This window comes from Denticeps clupeoides, chromosome 7 (assembly GCF_900700375.1).
Source record: "Denticeps clupeoides chromosome 7, fDenClu1.1, whole genome shotgun sequence".
NCBI classification, from domain to species: Eukaryota; Metazoa; Chordata; class Actinopteri; order Clupeiformes; family Denticipitidae; genus Denticeps; species Denticeps clupeoides.
The window spans coordinates 14233852-14252154 of NC_041713.1; the positions used below are offsets into that span (position 1 = coordinate 14233852).

Consider the following 18303-nt stretch of genomic DNA (forward strand, 5'->3'; position numbering starts at 1 on the left):
TTTTTTTAAGACCTCGTTCCTCTCGCGAGATTTGGCTTCCGGGCGACCACACGGCTGCTGTGCGCGGCCCCGCGGCCGTCCAACGCGGCCTTTCTATTGGACGCGCGGCGTCACGTGGCCGCGGCGCTCCCGTCAGTACCTGCTTCCAGAAGTTTTTACAGTATTGCCGGGGGGATCAGCGGCACGGAACACTAGAATGGACTCTCAAATGGTGGAAGATCGGCGGATCGCGACTTTTTAACGCGTTTTAGAATTGTGTTTGGCGCACGGGCCTACGTAGCCATTACGTCCGGCAGATATTTATGTCCACTTTTAACAAGTTGTCTAATTAGTTTAATACACTCGGGCGTTGAGTAATGGCTTTGTCTCAGATTCAGTGTCTGGATGAGAACAACGTCAACCTGCGGATACACGAGTCCAAGGCCGAGTTCCTCTACAGCGAGGAGCAGAGGAGCGCGCTGGAGGCTCTGTTCCAGGACGGACGGGACGCCTACCGCAAGTCCACCCGGGCCCACGACGTCCGGGACTTCCTCTCCGACCGCGAGCTGGAGACGCTGCTCGGAAACGTGGAGGTTTACAGCCCGGGCTCCGACCGGTCGCGGCTCCCCTTCGTCGGGGAGGCCGGGGAGACCACGGTGCCGTCGGACTACTGGCCGGACCGCTCCGACTACTCGCTGCCCGACCTGGACATCGGCTGGCCGGACTGCGCGGCGTACCGTGGCGTCACTCGGGCCACCGTGTACACGCAGCCTCCCATGGACGGACAGCCGCATATTAAAGAAGTTGTCCGGAAAACGATCGCGAACGCACAGAAGGTGAGCGACAGGTCTCAGTAGAACTTTTATATCGACACGTCATACGTCCGGAGAGTGTCCAAGTTCGGGCCCGGCCTGCCTGGGATGTTTTAAATAAACGAACGAAAACGAATACAAGACAACAGTGAATGTAGCTGGATGTAAGGTACAAGTGTGTGTATGTGTGTGTGTGTGTGTGTTTGTGTATTTATATTTGTGTGTGTGTGGGTTGTGTGAAGATGTGTGTGTGTGAGGGTATATGTATATGTGTGGAGGGTGTGAGGGTGTGTGTGAGGGTATGTGTATATGTGTGGGGTGTGTGTGTGTGTGTGTGTGTGTGTGTGTAAATGATCAGTGTTTTCATAATTTGACGGTCTGTAATAAAAAAAAATGCCGAAAGGATGCGGTGCTGCTGTCATGAAGGGATCGTGTTCCCTCAGCTTTCACATTCACCGCCTTACATCGCCCGTGTTTGTATTGTAATAACAGGTAAAAAAAAAGAAAAACTTTAATCTGAGGGTGGGTCCCGACATTTGGCCTGTACACGCGTGTTTTCCTAAAGCCTCTTTGCATTTGCTGTGTCACCAAGATACAGTTTTGATATTTAAAGCCATAAAACCATAACAGAAACATGGATAAATTATGTGATGGTTTTCCGCGGTGAAATGTGTGTGCGTCAAACACGCCAAACAATACACACAATTTAGAGTTCTGTTTTGCTATATTGCTGATAGCAGAGCGGAACAAAAAACACGGCTGCTTCTCCACCGGAGACCTTTTTTCCATGGAGGACCCATTGTCCATGAGGCTTTTTATTGCCGACCAATTAACCACTTGCGATCCAAGGCCGGCATTGACTGACCAGAGTTTATTAAAACCTGCACGGTTACACCAACCATGCATGTTTTTTTTTTCTGGTAGAGAATCCACCGCCACACATTCTTAATGAATATCAATGTATGATGTCAATGTATGATGTTCATTTTTGTTTCTGCCATGGCAGGTTATTGCAGTTGTAATGGACGTGTTTACAGACGTGGACATATTTAAAGACCTACTGGACGCAGGCTTCAAAAGAAAGGTTGCGGTGTACATAATCCTGGAGGCCACTGGCGTCCCCCTCTTCCTGAGCATGTGCAAGAGAGCAGAGATGCACAAGGGACACCTCAAAGTACGGACCATGTTTCTCTGCACGGAAGAAATGTGAATTGATGAGTTATTAACGCCTTGTTACATTTCATTATTTTCAGAAATTTTCAAATTGTATTTGGATAAGCCAGGGATAAGCAGACACTTACAAACAAAACATTTAACCAAATTCCTCTGTGGTTAAGTTTCCAGTAAATGCATTCCTAGCCACAAACAGCACTTTAAACCATGGTACTTAAACAGCTAATTTTCATCTGCTGATCGACCAGACACGCCCAGTTTTATTGTGTCATTGATCAGTTCAACTGAGAAAATAGGGTAATGGTTTTCCAACCATTTGAAGTGACAGGCATTTCATTGGAACCAAACCATATTTTCGGCTGACAATGGTCCTCTCTATGTCTATGCAGATATTTAACTCATAAAACAGCCATGGACAAGAAGTATTGTTTTGAATGAGGACAATTCATTCAGAACAAAAATCACATCCTGTCAAACATACCTTGAAGGGGCGTGAAATTCCTCTGCCAAATGCTTTGCATTCACCACCCAGAGCAACATTATTTTTAAGACACTTGTTCACAAGTCTTGTTGGTAGTAGCCTAGTGGGTAACAAAACTTACTACTATTGTGTCCCTGAGCAAGACACTTAACCCTGAATGTCTCCAGGGGAACTGTCCCTGTAACTACTGATTGTAAGGCACTCTGGATAAATGCCGTAAACGTAAAGTCTTGACCCTTAAGACAGTGACAACATTGTAATTTTCTCACATTCTGGCTCTTCTGGAGCTTGTTAAACAAAGAAATTGGGTCTCTACCTTCAAACATAAGAATTACATTAATACTGTGCCGTATTGTAGTGTAGCAGTGTAAGGCATATCCCAACAGTGCAGAGGTTGGGTAAAATTTTGAATAATTATGTTGAAGGGTTTCTCATATCTTCTAAAGGGAGTGCCTTAATGAGATGGATCATTATTATTTACAGTGGTTTAGCAGGCACCAACGCGAGGCTGTTCACATGCACATGTGGTCAGACAAAAATGATATCCCCTTTGTAACAAAGTGGAACATTGTTGTTGAGGCAGGCATTGTATTTCTGTTAACTGCATTTTAAATGCATTAACTGTAACCAAATAGGCACACAGTAGACACTGGGGTGTCTACAAAGTACATTTTACTTTCCCAGGACAGCAAAAAGTGTCCTCTTTCTTCATGCATAGTTGCTTTACATACCTTTTATGGGTTGGCCCTTGGTGTCTGGTCGTTCACAGCATGCTTGCAAGTGGTTGCAGTGACATTGTTAACTGACACGTGAAAGGAAAGTCTGTCAACATGCATCAGTGTAATACTATCTGGGGTGACCCATTGCAAACATTTGCATTTACAGGGTTTATCATGCTAGTTATACTGACACATTAGCCCGAAACTATTTAAGCAATCCAGAAGTGTCGCTTTCACTTTTCTCTGTGTCTTACATCGGGCTGAGTGGAACGTGTGCTAAGAACCATTAGTTATTCTGAGATCTCTTGTTCATTCTCTTGTTAATTCCTCAGAACTTACGGGTGTGCTGCACTCAAGGCACAGAGTTCATCACTCGTTCATCAAAAAGAGTACGTGGAAGCCTAAGTCAAAAGTTCATGTTTGTCGATGGAGACAAGGCAGTGTCTGGGTCATACAGGTGAGCTCCCACCGGCTTGTGCTCTGATGCGACAGCTGATATGCATTGCTGCGAACCATTATTGCAAAAATGTGTTATTTGTTTTTTTGCGATTCTCAGTTTCACATGGACTGCATCCAGGCTAGACCGAAATCTCATCACGGTGCTCACGGGCCAAGCTGTGGATACCTTTGACAAGCTGTTCCGGGACTTGTACCTTACGTCCAGCAGTGTGAGCCTGTCCCAGATAAGTCTGGCCGATGAGCCTGAGCCTGAGCACATCCCACAGGTGGCACCGGTGCCCCTGCCTTCCACTGAATTGGCTCGAAAGCTTATCAATCCCAAATATGCCTTGGTCTGTAATAGTACCCAAAAGAGCAATGGTGCTGTTACAAAAAAGAATGACAGGAGTAAGACTGATCTTTTACCATTACCTAAAAAACAAAAAGAGCGTCCAGAGGCGCTGCCCATCCATCCTGGGCTTCTGCTAGAACGTGTTAACATGATTCACTACCTGCCAACCTGGCCTGAGCCAGACCCCCCTAGTGATGTCATCGGGTTCATCAACATTCGGGATTCCAGCAAGCCTTTCCAGGCTCACCTGATGCGGTCTGAACTGTTTGGAGTATCACAAGCCATTCGTTTTAAGGACAATTTCCATTTGCCAGATGAACAACTGCCTGAGAAGGCTTGTCCCAGACAAGGACAGGAGAGTCTCTCTGGTAACTCCTCACCCACATCAAAACCAAACCAGCAGCCCTCAGAGCCTCCAAAGGCCAATGCATCAGATCAACGGAATGCAAAACCTGTAGAACAAACCCAAAGTCCTGAACACAGGCAAGAAAATATTCCAGCATTGGCACCTCCGGTCCCTAAACCCAGAACAGTTCATCTTGTCATTAGTAATGACAGCGAGGATGGCACACTCATGGTGAATGTAATAAAAAGACAGACAGTTGGCTCCTTAAGCTGCCAAAATGACATTGTGTCTTCTGCAAAGGATTCCAAACTATGTGACACATCGTTGAAGACCCCTAAAATTCTACCTAGAGCCTTAGGCAGTGATCCTGAATCCGAATACCCGTCTTCTACCTCCACCCTCAGTGAGAGTGGAGAGGATGGAGCCGTTGTCAGAGAACCTAAAAAATTAATTGAGGCAGACTTTAGCTCAACTGGCCCTGAGTCAAGTATAGATGGGTCTCAGGCACAGTCTTCCAAAGGCTACTGTTCAACTTTCTCCACTACTTCGGATGAGTACTTTGAGTGTAACGAGACTGTGGTTGATGGGTCGGGTTTTGAAACAATAATCAATGGACATGTTGAAGATGAAAATATTGCCAGAGAATTGATAACCACAATTAAAACTCATCAAGGAAAATTACAAGCTGACTGTCAACATCATAAGAAAGACCTTCAATACATCAGGAATGCTGACGATTCGGAGCTCCATTTGACGGAAGAGCGTGTGCCGGCTCAGTCTGGGCAGTCAAGCAGCCAGCAGCCACCAAAGGGGAAACCGACCAAACACTGCAATCAGTCAAAGAGGAATGAATCGGCAGAACTGCAAAGCATGACCGGCCATGTTGGAACCTCAAAAGTAAAAAACGACCTACAAACAACAAAGGATCAAGATAGTCATAAAGTGCTTCAAAAGTATGTGGTGTCCAAAGAGGCTGGAACTACTTCTCAACAGGGTGGGGCTGAAGATGAAGTGCTAGAACATGAAATGGATGATGCCGGTTCTGAAATGAGAGAATCCAACTGCTGGTCAGACATGGAAACCGAACAACCTCAGCTGCAGCCAGCGGCAGAAAAGGTCGCGAACATTGCAGCTGGCCACCAACATTTATCAAAGAGTTCAGCTGGCCAGCCAGCAGGAGATCGTAAGGCATCAGGTCAAGAATGCATTCCAAATGTCCAAGAGAACAGAGACCATCAGACAAATTCAAATCATCAGAAGAAGGTGAAAAGGGTGAGCAATGTTTTTGCTTAAAAATTGTTCTGTTCTTTTCGATATTTATAATTTCCTTTTGTATCAAGGACCAATTTTGCATCGTTTTCTTTACAGGACCAAGCCCCTCCCAGATCGCCCGCAAAAGCACATCCAAATGGTAATGTCAAATCAAATCGAAGTCCTTCGCCCAAAAAGCCAGCAGGGTCCAAACATCTACGTGGAAAACAGTTGAATGAGGCCACCACTGGACAAGATGGACAGGCTCAGTCGAGAACGTCTACCCTGAAAGAACCTCCAGAGACAAATCATTTATCCAGCAGACCTCGAAGACACTCTCATCCAGCCCTGGACAAATCCAGGGAAAAACAATCTGCAATCCAGCCTATGCCCATTTCCTGCGCAAACTGTCACACTTGAAAAGCCTTGAGAGGCGCAGAGTGGAACTCTTCTGGACCGTTAATTAAAGACGATTCAGTAGAAAAAGGAAGCTATTGATGGACAAAAATAGTAACGGCTGCTTCTTGTTCCCGGGAGCCTTTGAGCTCTTCTGAGAGCCGCGATCAGGGAGCGTAGCAGGTACTTGAAACTTTTACAGAGCCGCATCTCAGTGCTCTTCTGCTCTCAGTCAACCAAGTGACCAAACTGAGATGAAGTCTAGTGTTTATTTGGACGGAATGAGGACTCTCCTCTGGTTTTGTATTCTAATGTAGCTGGAATATATTTTCTCATTTGAAAGAAGAATCACCGCCGCCTGCCTTTGAATGGAAAATATGGTGACAAGAAGAAAATAGTCAGATGAGTAAATGACCACGGGGGGGAAAATATTGGCTTCCCTAAATATGTATTATTTGTTTCTCCTGGGTGCAGCAACAGAGAGAGTTTTGCTATTTTTCCCACTAGCAAGACTATGTGTTAACTAATTTTAGCTTTTGATCATGTACTGAGGCAATCTAGTGACCAGATGTGTGACAAAGGTCCTTTGGTACTCGTCTTTATTTAACATGACCTGCGGGAAGAGACTGGCCTGATTTACGGCCTTCGTTTGCATGTAACTGAGAGCCCCTGAGGACATGGGCTTAGGAAACACCTGTACTGTAAAATAATGGGACTTCTGCATTTTTAATAAACTTTTTTGAGATTTACTGAAGGATTAAAGGTTGTGTTCTGCGGCTGAATGTGACAAATTGATGACAGCGGCTTAAAAACTGCTTATCGTGCAAACCCGCTCCAGTAATAACAGGCAAATGACACTTAGTCACAGGGCCAGTTGAAACTAGCCTTCCTGCAGGTGAAAAGGAGAAGAGGAAAAACAAAAAAGCCCACACCTTCATGAGAAACATTTACCTTTTCACAAAGACCTTCACACCCAGAAGCAGACACGCCCTAGATGTAATAGTTTTTGTAACGTTATTTTGTCAGTCAAGCCGCCGTCATAGGTATTACTACAAGGACTATTTATTAATGCCAAAGAGTAGCTTTATGGTCAATTAAGAACTGATCCTGGGGAGAGTGTCTATTCAGTGACCTAAAGGAGCTCCATACAAGAAGATTTCTTTGTAAAGCTTGTGGATTTTCCCCACGGGCTTAGACTTCATGGAGACGAGAAGCGAAAGTGGTTACAGGAAAGCTGGGTCCCTTTATAAGCACAAACCTTGTAATGAGGAAGCCGCCTGATATGGTCCTGTGACGGGAAAGCTGGACATCCTTCTTTTCTTGCCTTTCTCTAAAAAGATATCATGGAGGACAAGAGACTTTCAACGAGAGGGAATTTGAAAACCGACCAATTACAGTTACGCAACTTCTCATTAACTTGCAATAAGGCCATCAAGTTTCCAAGAGCTCTTCATTAGGGTGTCTGCATATTAGAAAACTGGTCTGGAAAAAAAAGGCTTACTTATGAACAGAGTGGAGATATGAATCTACCGAATTCTCCACTTCGGTGCACATCTGCTACGTGTGTTGCTAAAACAATGCACAAATGCCAGAGTTTGCTCCGCATCTTCGGGTCTATGTTGTGCAACCATCTACAGTTCTTTGCTCTCTAAACCATTTCACACCACACACACTATTTCCACAAACACATTCTTATGCTGATTGTGGCGCAACGCCTCTTATATATGGGTATTGAGAAAGAACCAAAAAAAACAAAACAATGAAAGTGAGGATGATGATTGGATAAAATATTAACGACAAGTCAGAACTGTTCAACTGTAATTAAAACATTTGAAACTTTAGAACTTGGCATTTGAAGGTGATTCAGGTTTATGAGAGTTTTTGATTTACAGGCCATGATATTGATATTTCCTTCAGTCATTAAATTCTCATGCATGTTCTTGTGAGTTCTTGTATTCCACTTTGAGGTATTCTCATTAGCAAAAAAATCCATGTCTGCTTATCAAATGATTTTTTTTTTCTTCTCAGAAATGTGCTAGAGTTGGGTTGGTCTGACGGTGCTGTGGTTAGACTGAGCTGTAATGACTCATGTCCATATGCTAAAGAAAAAATGGGGGAGAGGCATGTTTCAGTGTGAGGGAGAGATTTATCACCGATTGCCAGAAAGTAGCGCTGCAACGTACCATATGGACCAAGGTATTGAGACACTTTTTATGACTGCCCGTTATTAATCTGGAGACATCATAATCTCTGCTGCCGTTCATCCTAAATGGATTTTGTTGAAGTTCTCTGCAGGTTCTCCCCTCTACACCAAACTCACTCAACTTGCTTTATGCAGTGGGGCACAACCGTGAACAGAAAAGGCCCCCAAACTGTTCCGAGACAGTTGGCAAATGCCTTGGTATGCAGAAAAGTTATGAATTCCCTGAAGAAAAAAGCCCATGCCATTATGTCTCCTCAAGGAAACCTTACAGGTGCCATGGAGCAGCGAGGCAGGTAATATTCTCCCAAACCCAGATTCATCCATCAGAATGGTGGAATGCTGCACCCCAGTGCACTTTTCACTTATATATAAGTGAAAGTGTAAGGATTGTCATTGTGAAACACTGCAGCACAGCACGCGGTGACACAATGAAATATGGTTTCTGCTTTTACGGGTCTGCTTCCTTACCCGCTAGGCCACCACTGGTAAAAGTACCTGTGAAGTTCCCACACACTGCTCCCCGGGCGCCTGTCGTGCCTGCCAACTGCTCACCAAAGTGATGGGTTAAATGCAGAGGACACATGTGCTGTGCTGCAATATTTCATAATGACAATCGCTTCACTTTACTGAGGCCCAGGCGCAGCTGCATGTGACAGCAGCGCCCTCTCCTGCATGACTTTGCAGTTTGTATGCACTCAGTAACGCTTCCTGCATTGACCCTCTTAATACAATCATATATTAAGCCTCATGTGGAGTTTTGAGTCTCATGTATGATGGCTCCTTTTACTATCTTCAGTTAATTGATTATGCAAATGAATCCCCATTGACTTCAGTGAAGTAATTTTTGATACCACCTCAATACAATTTAGGACTTTGTAGATAAATTGCTGTTTTTAATATATACACACAATATTTTCACTTGATATATTACTGTGATACTACACCCTTAGGAGCATGGTGTCTGTATTACCGAAACTAGAAAAGAAAGAAATAGGAGCAGATGAACATTTCAATGACTTTTCTGTTTATTCCTTACCATGAAGTGCGGTATATAAATACAAAAGCCGGAAATATTAGTACAATAGCAAAGACCCTGCATTTGCTTGAAGTTATTACATTTATATTAACTAAACTCTCTGAGGCAAAATACTCTGAAATAACCACTACTATGGTTACAGTGCACCCGTGGTCCCATTAATGGCAAGAACATCAAGCATTCAAAAAAAGGTTCAAACGTTAGTAGTCCGTTAGAAAGGAAAAATTATATATTGTCAATTCAACTTAAAAGCAGTGACTTGTTTTTACTGCAGTAATCCAACTACAAAAATATAAATGCACCTGACATTCATTGTTATTACATCAACTAAAGTGTTGAGTGGCACCAGAACATATGGAAACATTGACATAAAAAGCAGATACGGAATAAAGAAGAAAAACAAATCTACAGCACATTCTCTTTAAGGGATCAATGAAATGAGTAAAGTACCTGTGAAGTGACAGTACTACACAAGACACGGAGTCGGGTAAGTGCTTTCATCCCTTCATTTCAGGCATTATAAATAGACAACATCTGGAAAAAATAATAAATTAAGCTGATGCAAATTAGTAGGAGTGCAGTTTACTCTTCCAGTCACACTCTGAGAGGTGTTCATTTGATAAAGATGAGAATCAGCCACAATTACCAAGAAACTGGATTTAAGACACATTACATTGGCCCTGGTTTGAACAATTAAATATTAAAAGTGTGATGAGAAGAGTTGACCTCTGCACACATGGTGTGATTGGCAGTTTTGGTGGAGGAGAGGAGTGTGCTGGGTTCTGTCAATCATCCACTCCTATGTTGCGGAACAGGTAGGACATGGACTCTCCATTGTGGATCCGGCGAATGGCCTCCGACAAAATCATACTGATGTCCACCGTTTTTATCTTGGGACACTGAAGCTTCTGGATCTCATGGGGAATGGTGTTGGTCACCACCACCTAAATATCAAAAGGACACAATCATCAGTCAAAATGGCCTTGAAAATGGCTGATAATGTAACGGTGGCAGGGTGAGACTGCTAACTATGTGTGATGATGCCACAGTCACTGCTCATCATAGGCAACAGAACTGTTTACTGTTAAGAGTATTGTATATTAGTGTATCTCTGTTGCTCTTCACTGTACTTCCAGTTGTGAGTCTCAGTACACTTATGACCCCTAGTGTTGGGTGTGTGCGCTTGTATCTATGTGTGTGTGTCTATAGTTACAGGTAACTTGATTCGACCTCATACTTATACGTTAAAATACTTGCAGCATTCAGTACTTCTGCACCTTTATCTAGACACCAATCTGCTGTATATGGTGAATTTGTCCAACTGACCCCTGTACAACTACAGGGAGTGCAGAATTATTAGGCAAGTTGTATTTTTGAGGAATAATTTTATTATTGAACAACAAATGTTCTCAATGAACCCAAAAAACTCATTAATATCAAAGCTGAATGTATTTGGAAGTAGTTTTTAGTTTGTTTTTATTTTTAGCTATTTTAGGGGGATATCTGTGTGTGCAGGTGACTATAACTGTGCATAATGATTAGGCAACTTAACAAAAAACAAATATATACCCATTTCAATTATTTATTTTTACCAGTGAAACCAATATAACATCTCCACATTCACAAATATACATTTCTGACATTCAAAAACATAACAAAAACAAATCAGCGACCAATATAGCCACCTTTCTTTGCAAGGACACTCAAAAGCCTGCCATCCATGGATCTGTTCACCATCAACATTGCATGCAGCAGCAACCACAGCCTCCCAGACACTGTTCAGAGAGGTGTACTGTTTTCCCTTTTTGTAAATCTCACATTTGATGATGAACCACAGGTGCTCAATGGGGTTAGATCAGGTGAACAAGGAGGCCATGTCATTAGTTTTTCTTCTTTTATACGCTTTCTTTCCAGCCACGCTGTGGAGTAGTTGGACGCGTGTGATGGAGCATTGTCCTGCATGAAAATCATGTTTTTCTTGAAGGATGCAGACTTCTTCCTGTACCACTGCTTGAAGAAGGTGTCTTCCAGAAACTGGCAGTAGGACTGGGAGTTGAGCTTGACTCCATTCTCAACCCGAAAAGGCCCCACAAGCTCATCTTTGATGATACCAGCCCAAACCAGTACTCCACCTCCACCTTGCTGGCATCTGAGTCAGATTGGAGCTCTCTGCCCTTTACCAATCCAGCCACGGGCCCATCCATCTGGCCCATCAAGACTCACTCTCATTTCATCAGTCCATAAAACCTTAGAAAAATCAGTCTTGAGATATTTCTTGGCCCAGTCTTGACGTTTCAGCTTGTGTGTCTTGTTCAGTGGTGGTCGTCTTTCAGCCTTTCTTACCTTGGCCATGTCTCTGAGTATTGCACACCTTGTGCTTTTGGGCACTCCAGTGATGTTGCAGCTCTGAAATATGGCCAAACTGGTGGCAAGTGGCATCTTGGCAGCTGCACGCTTGACTTTGCTCAGTTCATGGGCAGTTATTTTGCGCCTTGGTTTTTCCACACGCTTCTTGCGACCCTGTTGACTATTTTGAATGAAACGCTTGATTGTTCGATGATCACGCTTCAGAAGCTTTGCAATTTTAAGAGTGCTGCATCCCTCTGCAAGCTATCTCACTATTTTTGACTTTTCTGAGCCTGTCAAGTCCTTCTTTTGACCCATTTTGCCAAAGGAAAGGAAGTTGCCTAATAATTATGCACACCTGATATAGGGTGTTGATGTCATTAGACCACACCCCTTCTCATTACAGAGATGCACATCACCTAATATGCTCAATTGGTAGTAGGCTTTCGAGCCTATACAGCTTGGAGTAAGACAACATGCATGATGTGGACAAAATACTCATTTGCCTAATAATTCTGCACTCCCTGTATGTATGACCTGATACCTCAATTTCCATTTCATCAAAATCAATCAATTTATATAGGTTGTCTAAAATACTGATTACCTTGCATAAAAAAAACATTTGCAGGTTTTGCAGTACTTGTGCTGAAGTAACATCTAATATCGGTCATTTTACACATACACTGGATATTATTAGAAATCCAATGGTCAGACACCAGCCATGAATTCAATGGAATTAACTTTATTGAATTATTGATACCTACAGTTTTGCTAGGAAAAACTACTAGGACGGATATTAATATAAATTCTGATTTAAAAAATGTATAGACATGTGTACAGACCTCATCAATTGCAGACTCCTCAATGAGGCGTGGTGCATCTGATGACAGAATTCCATGTGTTGCCATGACAAATATTTTGTAGGCGCCCCGCTCTTTCAACGTCTCTGCAGCAGCCAGGAAGCTGTCAACATCGTCGATTATATCATCCTGTAAGGAAGAGAAGACAAACAGACTCCACTTGACATCCACTTGGGGGCAGGTTAGAGCTGACATCCAAAACACATTATTCAAACTATTTGTTTCTGAACATCAAGGATGAGAATGTGATTATCTGAGTATATAAATGAGAATAATTCCTAAATAACTTTTCCATTAAACTAAATTATATGATCATCCAAAAAATATAATTTACAGAACCAATGTTCACTGATGTACCTAATCTATGTTTAGATAGATGGTGCACAAAAGTGCACACTGTAACTCACCACTATGATAGCAATGCGCCCACCGACATCCCCCACCACAGTTATTGGAGGCTTCTCTTTGGGAATCAGTACTGCATACAAATAAAAACACACGTCTGTGAGATTCTGGGTCTCAGCGAGACAGAGTGAGAGACCTTCTGATAAACAAATCACATACAAATAAGACACACACAGGGAATTCAAATGGAGAGGTGTGACCGTGTTCAACTTACATGGAATCTCCAGGCTTGGATGAATGGCACCCATGTTTTTCACAATTGGTGGAGAGTGACGTCCATCCACAAGATCTGATTCAGCGTCCTGCGCCTCACCGTGGATCACAGCAATGCCCAGACGGAGCCTTTCTGCAAAAGATTGTGCCCTGCAGCACAAACAAGCGTGGATGACAGTCTGTGCCATCATTACAGTAATTATGTGAGGCTGAATATCATGCAAAAAAAGATTTATAATCATTGCATTTTAACTCAAATCTTAATATAATACACGGCAGAAAATATTTTATGCAATTGTCTCTCATTCCAAGAAAAAATACATTAGAAATGGGAAACTTTGGCAAGCTTATATTTATTCAACTACCCAAAGTATACATTGGTGGTAGCAGCCGAGTCTAGCCAAGCTCGCCTATGAAACACAAGACCACAAATCACAGTTTCAAACCCCACTTACTACCATAGTGTCCCTGAGCAAGACTCTTAACCCTGACTTGTTCCAGGGGGAACTGGTAACTACTGGTAAGTCGCCCTGGATAAGGACGTCTGATAAATGCCAGAAATTTGAAAGAACATCAAAAACACTTGATAAATCACATGAATACAGCTGCAGTGTGCTATTATGCACACTGAAAAACAGAAGACTAAAGCCTTGTTACTGCGACTGCACTCTAATCTCCCTCGTGCCAAATGCTCAGTGCAATTGACCTGGAGAGTGAAGAGATGAAGCACCGAAATGATAAAGCTCACCGTTTGGCAGAAGAGGGGGACTTGGCCACAATCACTGCATTTCTATAATCAGGGATCTACAGGTTTAAGCACACAGAGCACTACTGTTAACAGAATACAATAAGTATAGGTGCAATATACTTCAATCACACACACACACACACTTATAAAGAGCAAGCACAATCAACATATATTATATACCGCGGGTATGGAAAGTATTCAGACACCCTTAAATTGTTCACATTTCATTTTTTTTTTGTAAATAAATTGACAATAAGGTCAACAATTCAGTAATGAAGAAAAAATTAATTTTAGCAAACGGCTGCAATATAACAGAGTGAAAAAATTTAAGAGTCTGGATACTTTCTGTACCCACTGTGTATTATATTATTATATACTCCAATCAGAATCAAGAGAAAGCACTTGACTAATTAAAGACACCACATATTTTGATTCATGACCTTCAAAGGGGTTCTTTCCCGAACGTTCCAAAGAGTAGCTGAGCTCATAGTGCTGGCAATTTTCTGAAGTTAGACTACTGCACTGATTCCATTGAGTTTCTGCTGTAGCTGCCAATGTATGCTGTATAATGGGGGTGGGGGAGGGTACCATACTGTAAGTGTGACAGAGTATGTGTGGCCATAAATCATGCAGAACATACCTCCTCCTGAATATACTGCAGAAGGAAAGGCGATGCACGCAGATTGTCAACTGGAATGTTGAAGAATCCTTGGATTTCCTTCTGGTGCAAGTCCATTGTGATGAGATGTGTCAGACCTGCACAGTACATAATAGGACTACACTCAACAGTTACTCATCAACATAAACATAAGACCTATGCCATACCTATGATTTTTGATAAATAAAACCTAGACTTATGAATGGGTAAACACTGAAGTACGAAAGCTTCATGTTAGTGGTTATGTAAACATGGTCCTCACACCAGACCTGCTTTGCACATCATGGAGGCAAGGAGTTTGGAGACAATGGAGCCCCTCTTCCTCATCTTGCACTGTTTGCTGTAGGGGAAGTAGGGGATGACCCCAATGATGTTACGGGCACAGGAGGTCCGACAGGCATACACCATGATCAGTAGCTCCATGATGGTCGTGTTCACATCCCTGCAGAGAGACGTTTTTTTAAAGGGTTCAAGTTCCACCTCCTCTAAATGTATTTATGAAGAATTACAGCTAAAAAAAGACAATGTTGTTGTGGTGGTGTGGTGGGGTGGGGGACTGAGTGGGTTGATGAGAGTACTCATTTTCCTAAAGCGGCTGGGCTATAATTACAAGAAATCTCATTTTCATTACTTGGATACAGTCTGGATGATGAAGACATCCTTTCCCCGCACAGATTCCTGGATCTGAACTCGTGTTTCTATGGAGATAAGACATATGGAGCAATCAGCTGCAAGAGGCTTAAACACGGGGATGAAACTGCAGAAGGTGTGCTGCCACGCCACATTCTGCAGAATGGAAATAAGGGTATTAACTGTTCTCACACATTTTAATTACAGTACAAAAAAAAAAAGAACATCCTTTTCCTCCTGAGCCTAAAAGTGTTATGAGAAAATGTGAAAAAAGTGAAATCTTTGTAAATCACACCAAAAGTATAGTAATAGACCCTGTAGTTGCTGAGCAATTCTGAGAATTTTGGATGGGCTATTTTCATGCAGGGGTCTCTAAAAAGGGCCATCTTCCTGGGAGAAATTCCCAAAATGCTAATGCCTGTTGCATGTCTGCATTTCAACTGTTGAGTCTGGTAAGGTATAATTCCCTTCACTTCCCTTCCCTTTTAACAAGGGAAGTGAAACAACCATCTCCTGCAACATCTCCATGTTCAGGAGCCCTCACCTCTGTTAGCCTCCTGGTACACCTGCACCTTCCCGAGCTCCACCCCCAAACGCCTGCAAGAGCAAGAAGAGTCCTTACTCACAGAACACAACTGCAACATCCACAACATCTGCACAACTTTCAGTCCAGGCCAAAAATGCATAAACAGCTTGGCTGGCCTGCTCTGCACCAGACAAAACATGGAATTAGTACTAAAGACCATACATATCTAGAAACAGGTTCGTTTTCAGGGTCCAAACGTGTGCAGCTTCGGCATGAACCATGCCATTGAATAACTGAGAATGTTCTTATGCAGGAGGATAATATGTAGTCAGACACTTTGGCTTTTAAACAAACAAACAGAGCTCTGCTGATAAGTACAGAAACCTCGCAGGCGATTCATAAGACCTGACGCCGTAAGGCAGAAAGCAGCCAAGAGCCCCCAAGTTTCTGAGAAACAGCATAAAGGCTGTGTGCAACCCAGTGCGCTGTTTAAACGGCATTTGGGAAAGCGCTGGGTACAGACGCACTCTGTTTGTACAGCCAGCCGGTAGATTAGAACGTAGCGGCAGCGCTGTGATCACTGAACCAACAAAATGACACAGTCAGCGACGGTGGAGACAGAAGCGCGCAGACTAAACTTGCACAGGCTTATCTTATACACGCAACAACACGGACTCCGCGATTCTTTTCCCAAGCTCCCGGCTGGAGGGGTTGGAGTTGGCGGTGAAGATGACCAGGCCTCCCTTGGTGGCATTCATGTTCAGTTTGGTCTGCCGAACTACCTCTAGGGACTCAGGCAGTGGCTCCCTGGGCACCCAGGCACTGCTGAGTCCTTCCTGCAGGAGAAGAGAAGAAAAGAAAAACACACAGGCCTTATGATTACAGCAGCAGTCAATGAAGGGTGAGAAGAAAATGTGACATTGTGCACGATAGAGTCACAATTTAAAGAAAACAACAGTGTTCAGGCCACAAGCTTGTATAAAGCGATTCCAGAAGTTGTTGACGCGTTCAACTAAAATAGCTTTCTTTCTGGGATTTCTCAATGCTTACAAAAGGCAGTCAACAATACAGATTTACTTTAAGGTAATAAGTCACAAATCTTGAGCGGCGTTGGCCTTTGGGGTCTGTACTTTGACCACTCACAGATCCATACCTTCAGCCAAAAACTGGCCTTTTAAATGTCTTTTTTAACCGCCCTCTCTCTATTCAGTAAGGAGACCTTTTAAACGGACGCGTCACCTGTTCTGCGAACAATAAGACCGAATTGGGGGATGGCGCGTCATAAAAACAGCTAAGGTTTCAGAGACAGAGGCGACGCTAGCAACACGTTTCCATACAGGGACGGGCGAACGCAATCACGCTGCCCCATTCAACACATGCCAGTTCCTTTAGCTCCCGAAACAAACACCCCACGGGGACAGGATCCGGAGCGGTCACCGAAGCACCCATCCCCGTCCTAACACGGTGTCGTAGAAAGAAAATGCCCGCAGTTACTGTATAAGTCCTGGTCCAACAGACACGTTAGCAACATCCCCACTTCACCCCGTTTGCTAACCGCGTTAGCACAACTTACCCTTAACTCGCTGCAATTTAACTTTAAGGGAGTTAAAATTATGACTTGGTTAAAAGAAAAGATTACATGCAAGCTTACCAGTTTGCGTTCTTTGTTTCTCACCTTAGTCACGTACCGAACAGTAGCAACCTATTCACAGTGTGTTGGCGAAGTGTAAAACTGACATAACGCTGGTCCAATCAGATATTGTACTGTCTTGACCAATTGGCGCAGGGAGCGCAGACTCCGCCCACAAGTTCAAAATGACGTCCGCTTTGAGCCAAAATGGCGCCCTGCATCGTTCACATTAGGCAAAGTAAAGAAAAATAACAAGCATCATATTTGTATGCGGAGCAAATAATGATGAACAGAATGTAAAAAATGAATGAAGATGGCAAAAAAAAATATTTTGAAACTCTTATAAAACTTTGAATATGCTTCGCCAATAGAACCATTTTTTAGAATTATTTATTGAGATTACTAGGGCAAATTAAAAGGAAAAACTTTAAAAGGAAAAATATACAAGATTGCTCAATGTTTTAAGTCACTTGGAAAGGTTGTTGAAATTATCAACCACTTGAGGTCGCTCTGAGTTAGGCCTACGAATATCAGGGGCTATTATTTTAATTAAATACGTTGCTGTTTATTAAGATATACAAAGAAATATATGTATTGAAAAGAATATCATTAGTTTCTTACATATCCAGCATAAAATAATAAAAAACGAAGAGGAGAGGACTAACTAACCCTGAAATGTACAATTATACCCAACTTTTTCAATCTATTTTTATTGTAGAATTGTAACACAGTTCACTGTGTGTTTGTATTGTTCCTATAATCCAAATCAATATTTATTTCCACTTTGAGAGTTTGAGTAAAATTTTCTTATTTATAATATGTCTCCTTTCATTGTAATGTCAATAACAGAGGGCAGTAATGGTCTGATATCATTTTTACTTTCAAATGCATCAAAATATCAGAATGACACATTTCTGTATCCTTTAAGAGACACTTCACTTTTACATAGGGAAACTGAATTTTCCATGTTCAAATTTTCTTCTTTTGAAGTGCTTTATGATACGTTGTGATGAATTTTTTTATTAGTCCAGCACAACAATTATGCTTTTTTATCATCTTTTCTCACGTAGGCAATTCCTGTATCCATGGCAGCGGTGTAGA

The 18303-nt window shown here is 42.6% G+C and overlaps 2 protein-coding genes across 9 annotated transcripts; one reads left to right on the forward strand and one right to left on the reverse strand.

The window, feature by feature from the left end:
- The first annotated feature begins 103 nt into the window (after positions 1 to 103).
- fam83ga (family with sequence similarity 83 member Ga) lies at positions 104 to 6696 on the forward strand. 3 transcript variants are annotated; one of them, XM_028985644.1, is made up of 5 exons: positions 104 to 815; positions 1798 to 1965; positions 3497 to 3621; positions 3721 to 5572; positions 5669 to 6696. In XM_028985644.1, exons 1-5 carry the CDS (start codon positions 357 to 359, stop codon positions 5969 to 5971), a joined length of 2907 nt encoding a protein of 968 aa, XP_028841477.1. In that variant the 5' UTR covers positions 104 to 356; the 3' UTR covers positions 5972 to 6696. The 3 variants fall into 3 exon arrangements, 2 of the variants coding, with proteins under 2 accessions (XP_028841477.1, XP_028841478.1); XR_003750266.1 differs by lacking the exon at positions 5669 to 6696 and having other exon boundaries at positions 1798 to 1997; positions 3721 to 3859; XM_028985645.1 differs by lacking the exons at positions 3497 to 3621; positions 3721 to 5572; positions 5669 to 6696 and adding an exon at positions 2354 to 3484.
- Positions 6697 to 9153: 2457 nt separating this feature from the next.
- prpsap2 (phosphoribosyl pyrophosphate synthetase-associated protein 2) lies at positions 9154 to 17326 on the reverse strand. Of its 6 annotated transcripts, none has more exons than XM_028987265.1 (11): positions 17224 to 17326; positions 16248 to 16408; positions 15591 to 15643; positions 15048 to 15114; positions 14686 to 14858; positions 14399 to 14514; positions 13759 to 13814; positions 13012 to 13160; positions 12800 to 12870; positions 12375 to 12521; positions 9154 to 10130 (listed from the first exon to the last, which is right to left on the reverse strand). In XM_028987265.1, the coding sequence occupies exons 2-11, from the start codon at positions 16328 to 16330 to the stop codon at positions 9972 to 9974; spliced, it is 1074 nt and encodes a 357-aa protein (XP_028843098.1). In that variant the 5' UTR covers positions 16331 to 16408; positions 17224 to 17326; the 3' UTR covers positions 9154 to 9971. The 6 variants fall into 6 exon arrangements, with proteins under 6 accessions (XP_028843098.1, XP_028843099.1, XP_028843100.1 ...); XM_028987266.1 differs by having other exon boundaries at positions 17248 to 17321; XM_028987267.1 differs by having other exon boundaries at positions 16355 to 16408; positions 17224 to 17304.
- Between the last annotated feature and the right edge of the window lie 977 nt (positions 17327 to 18303).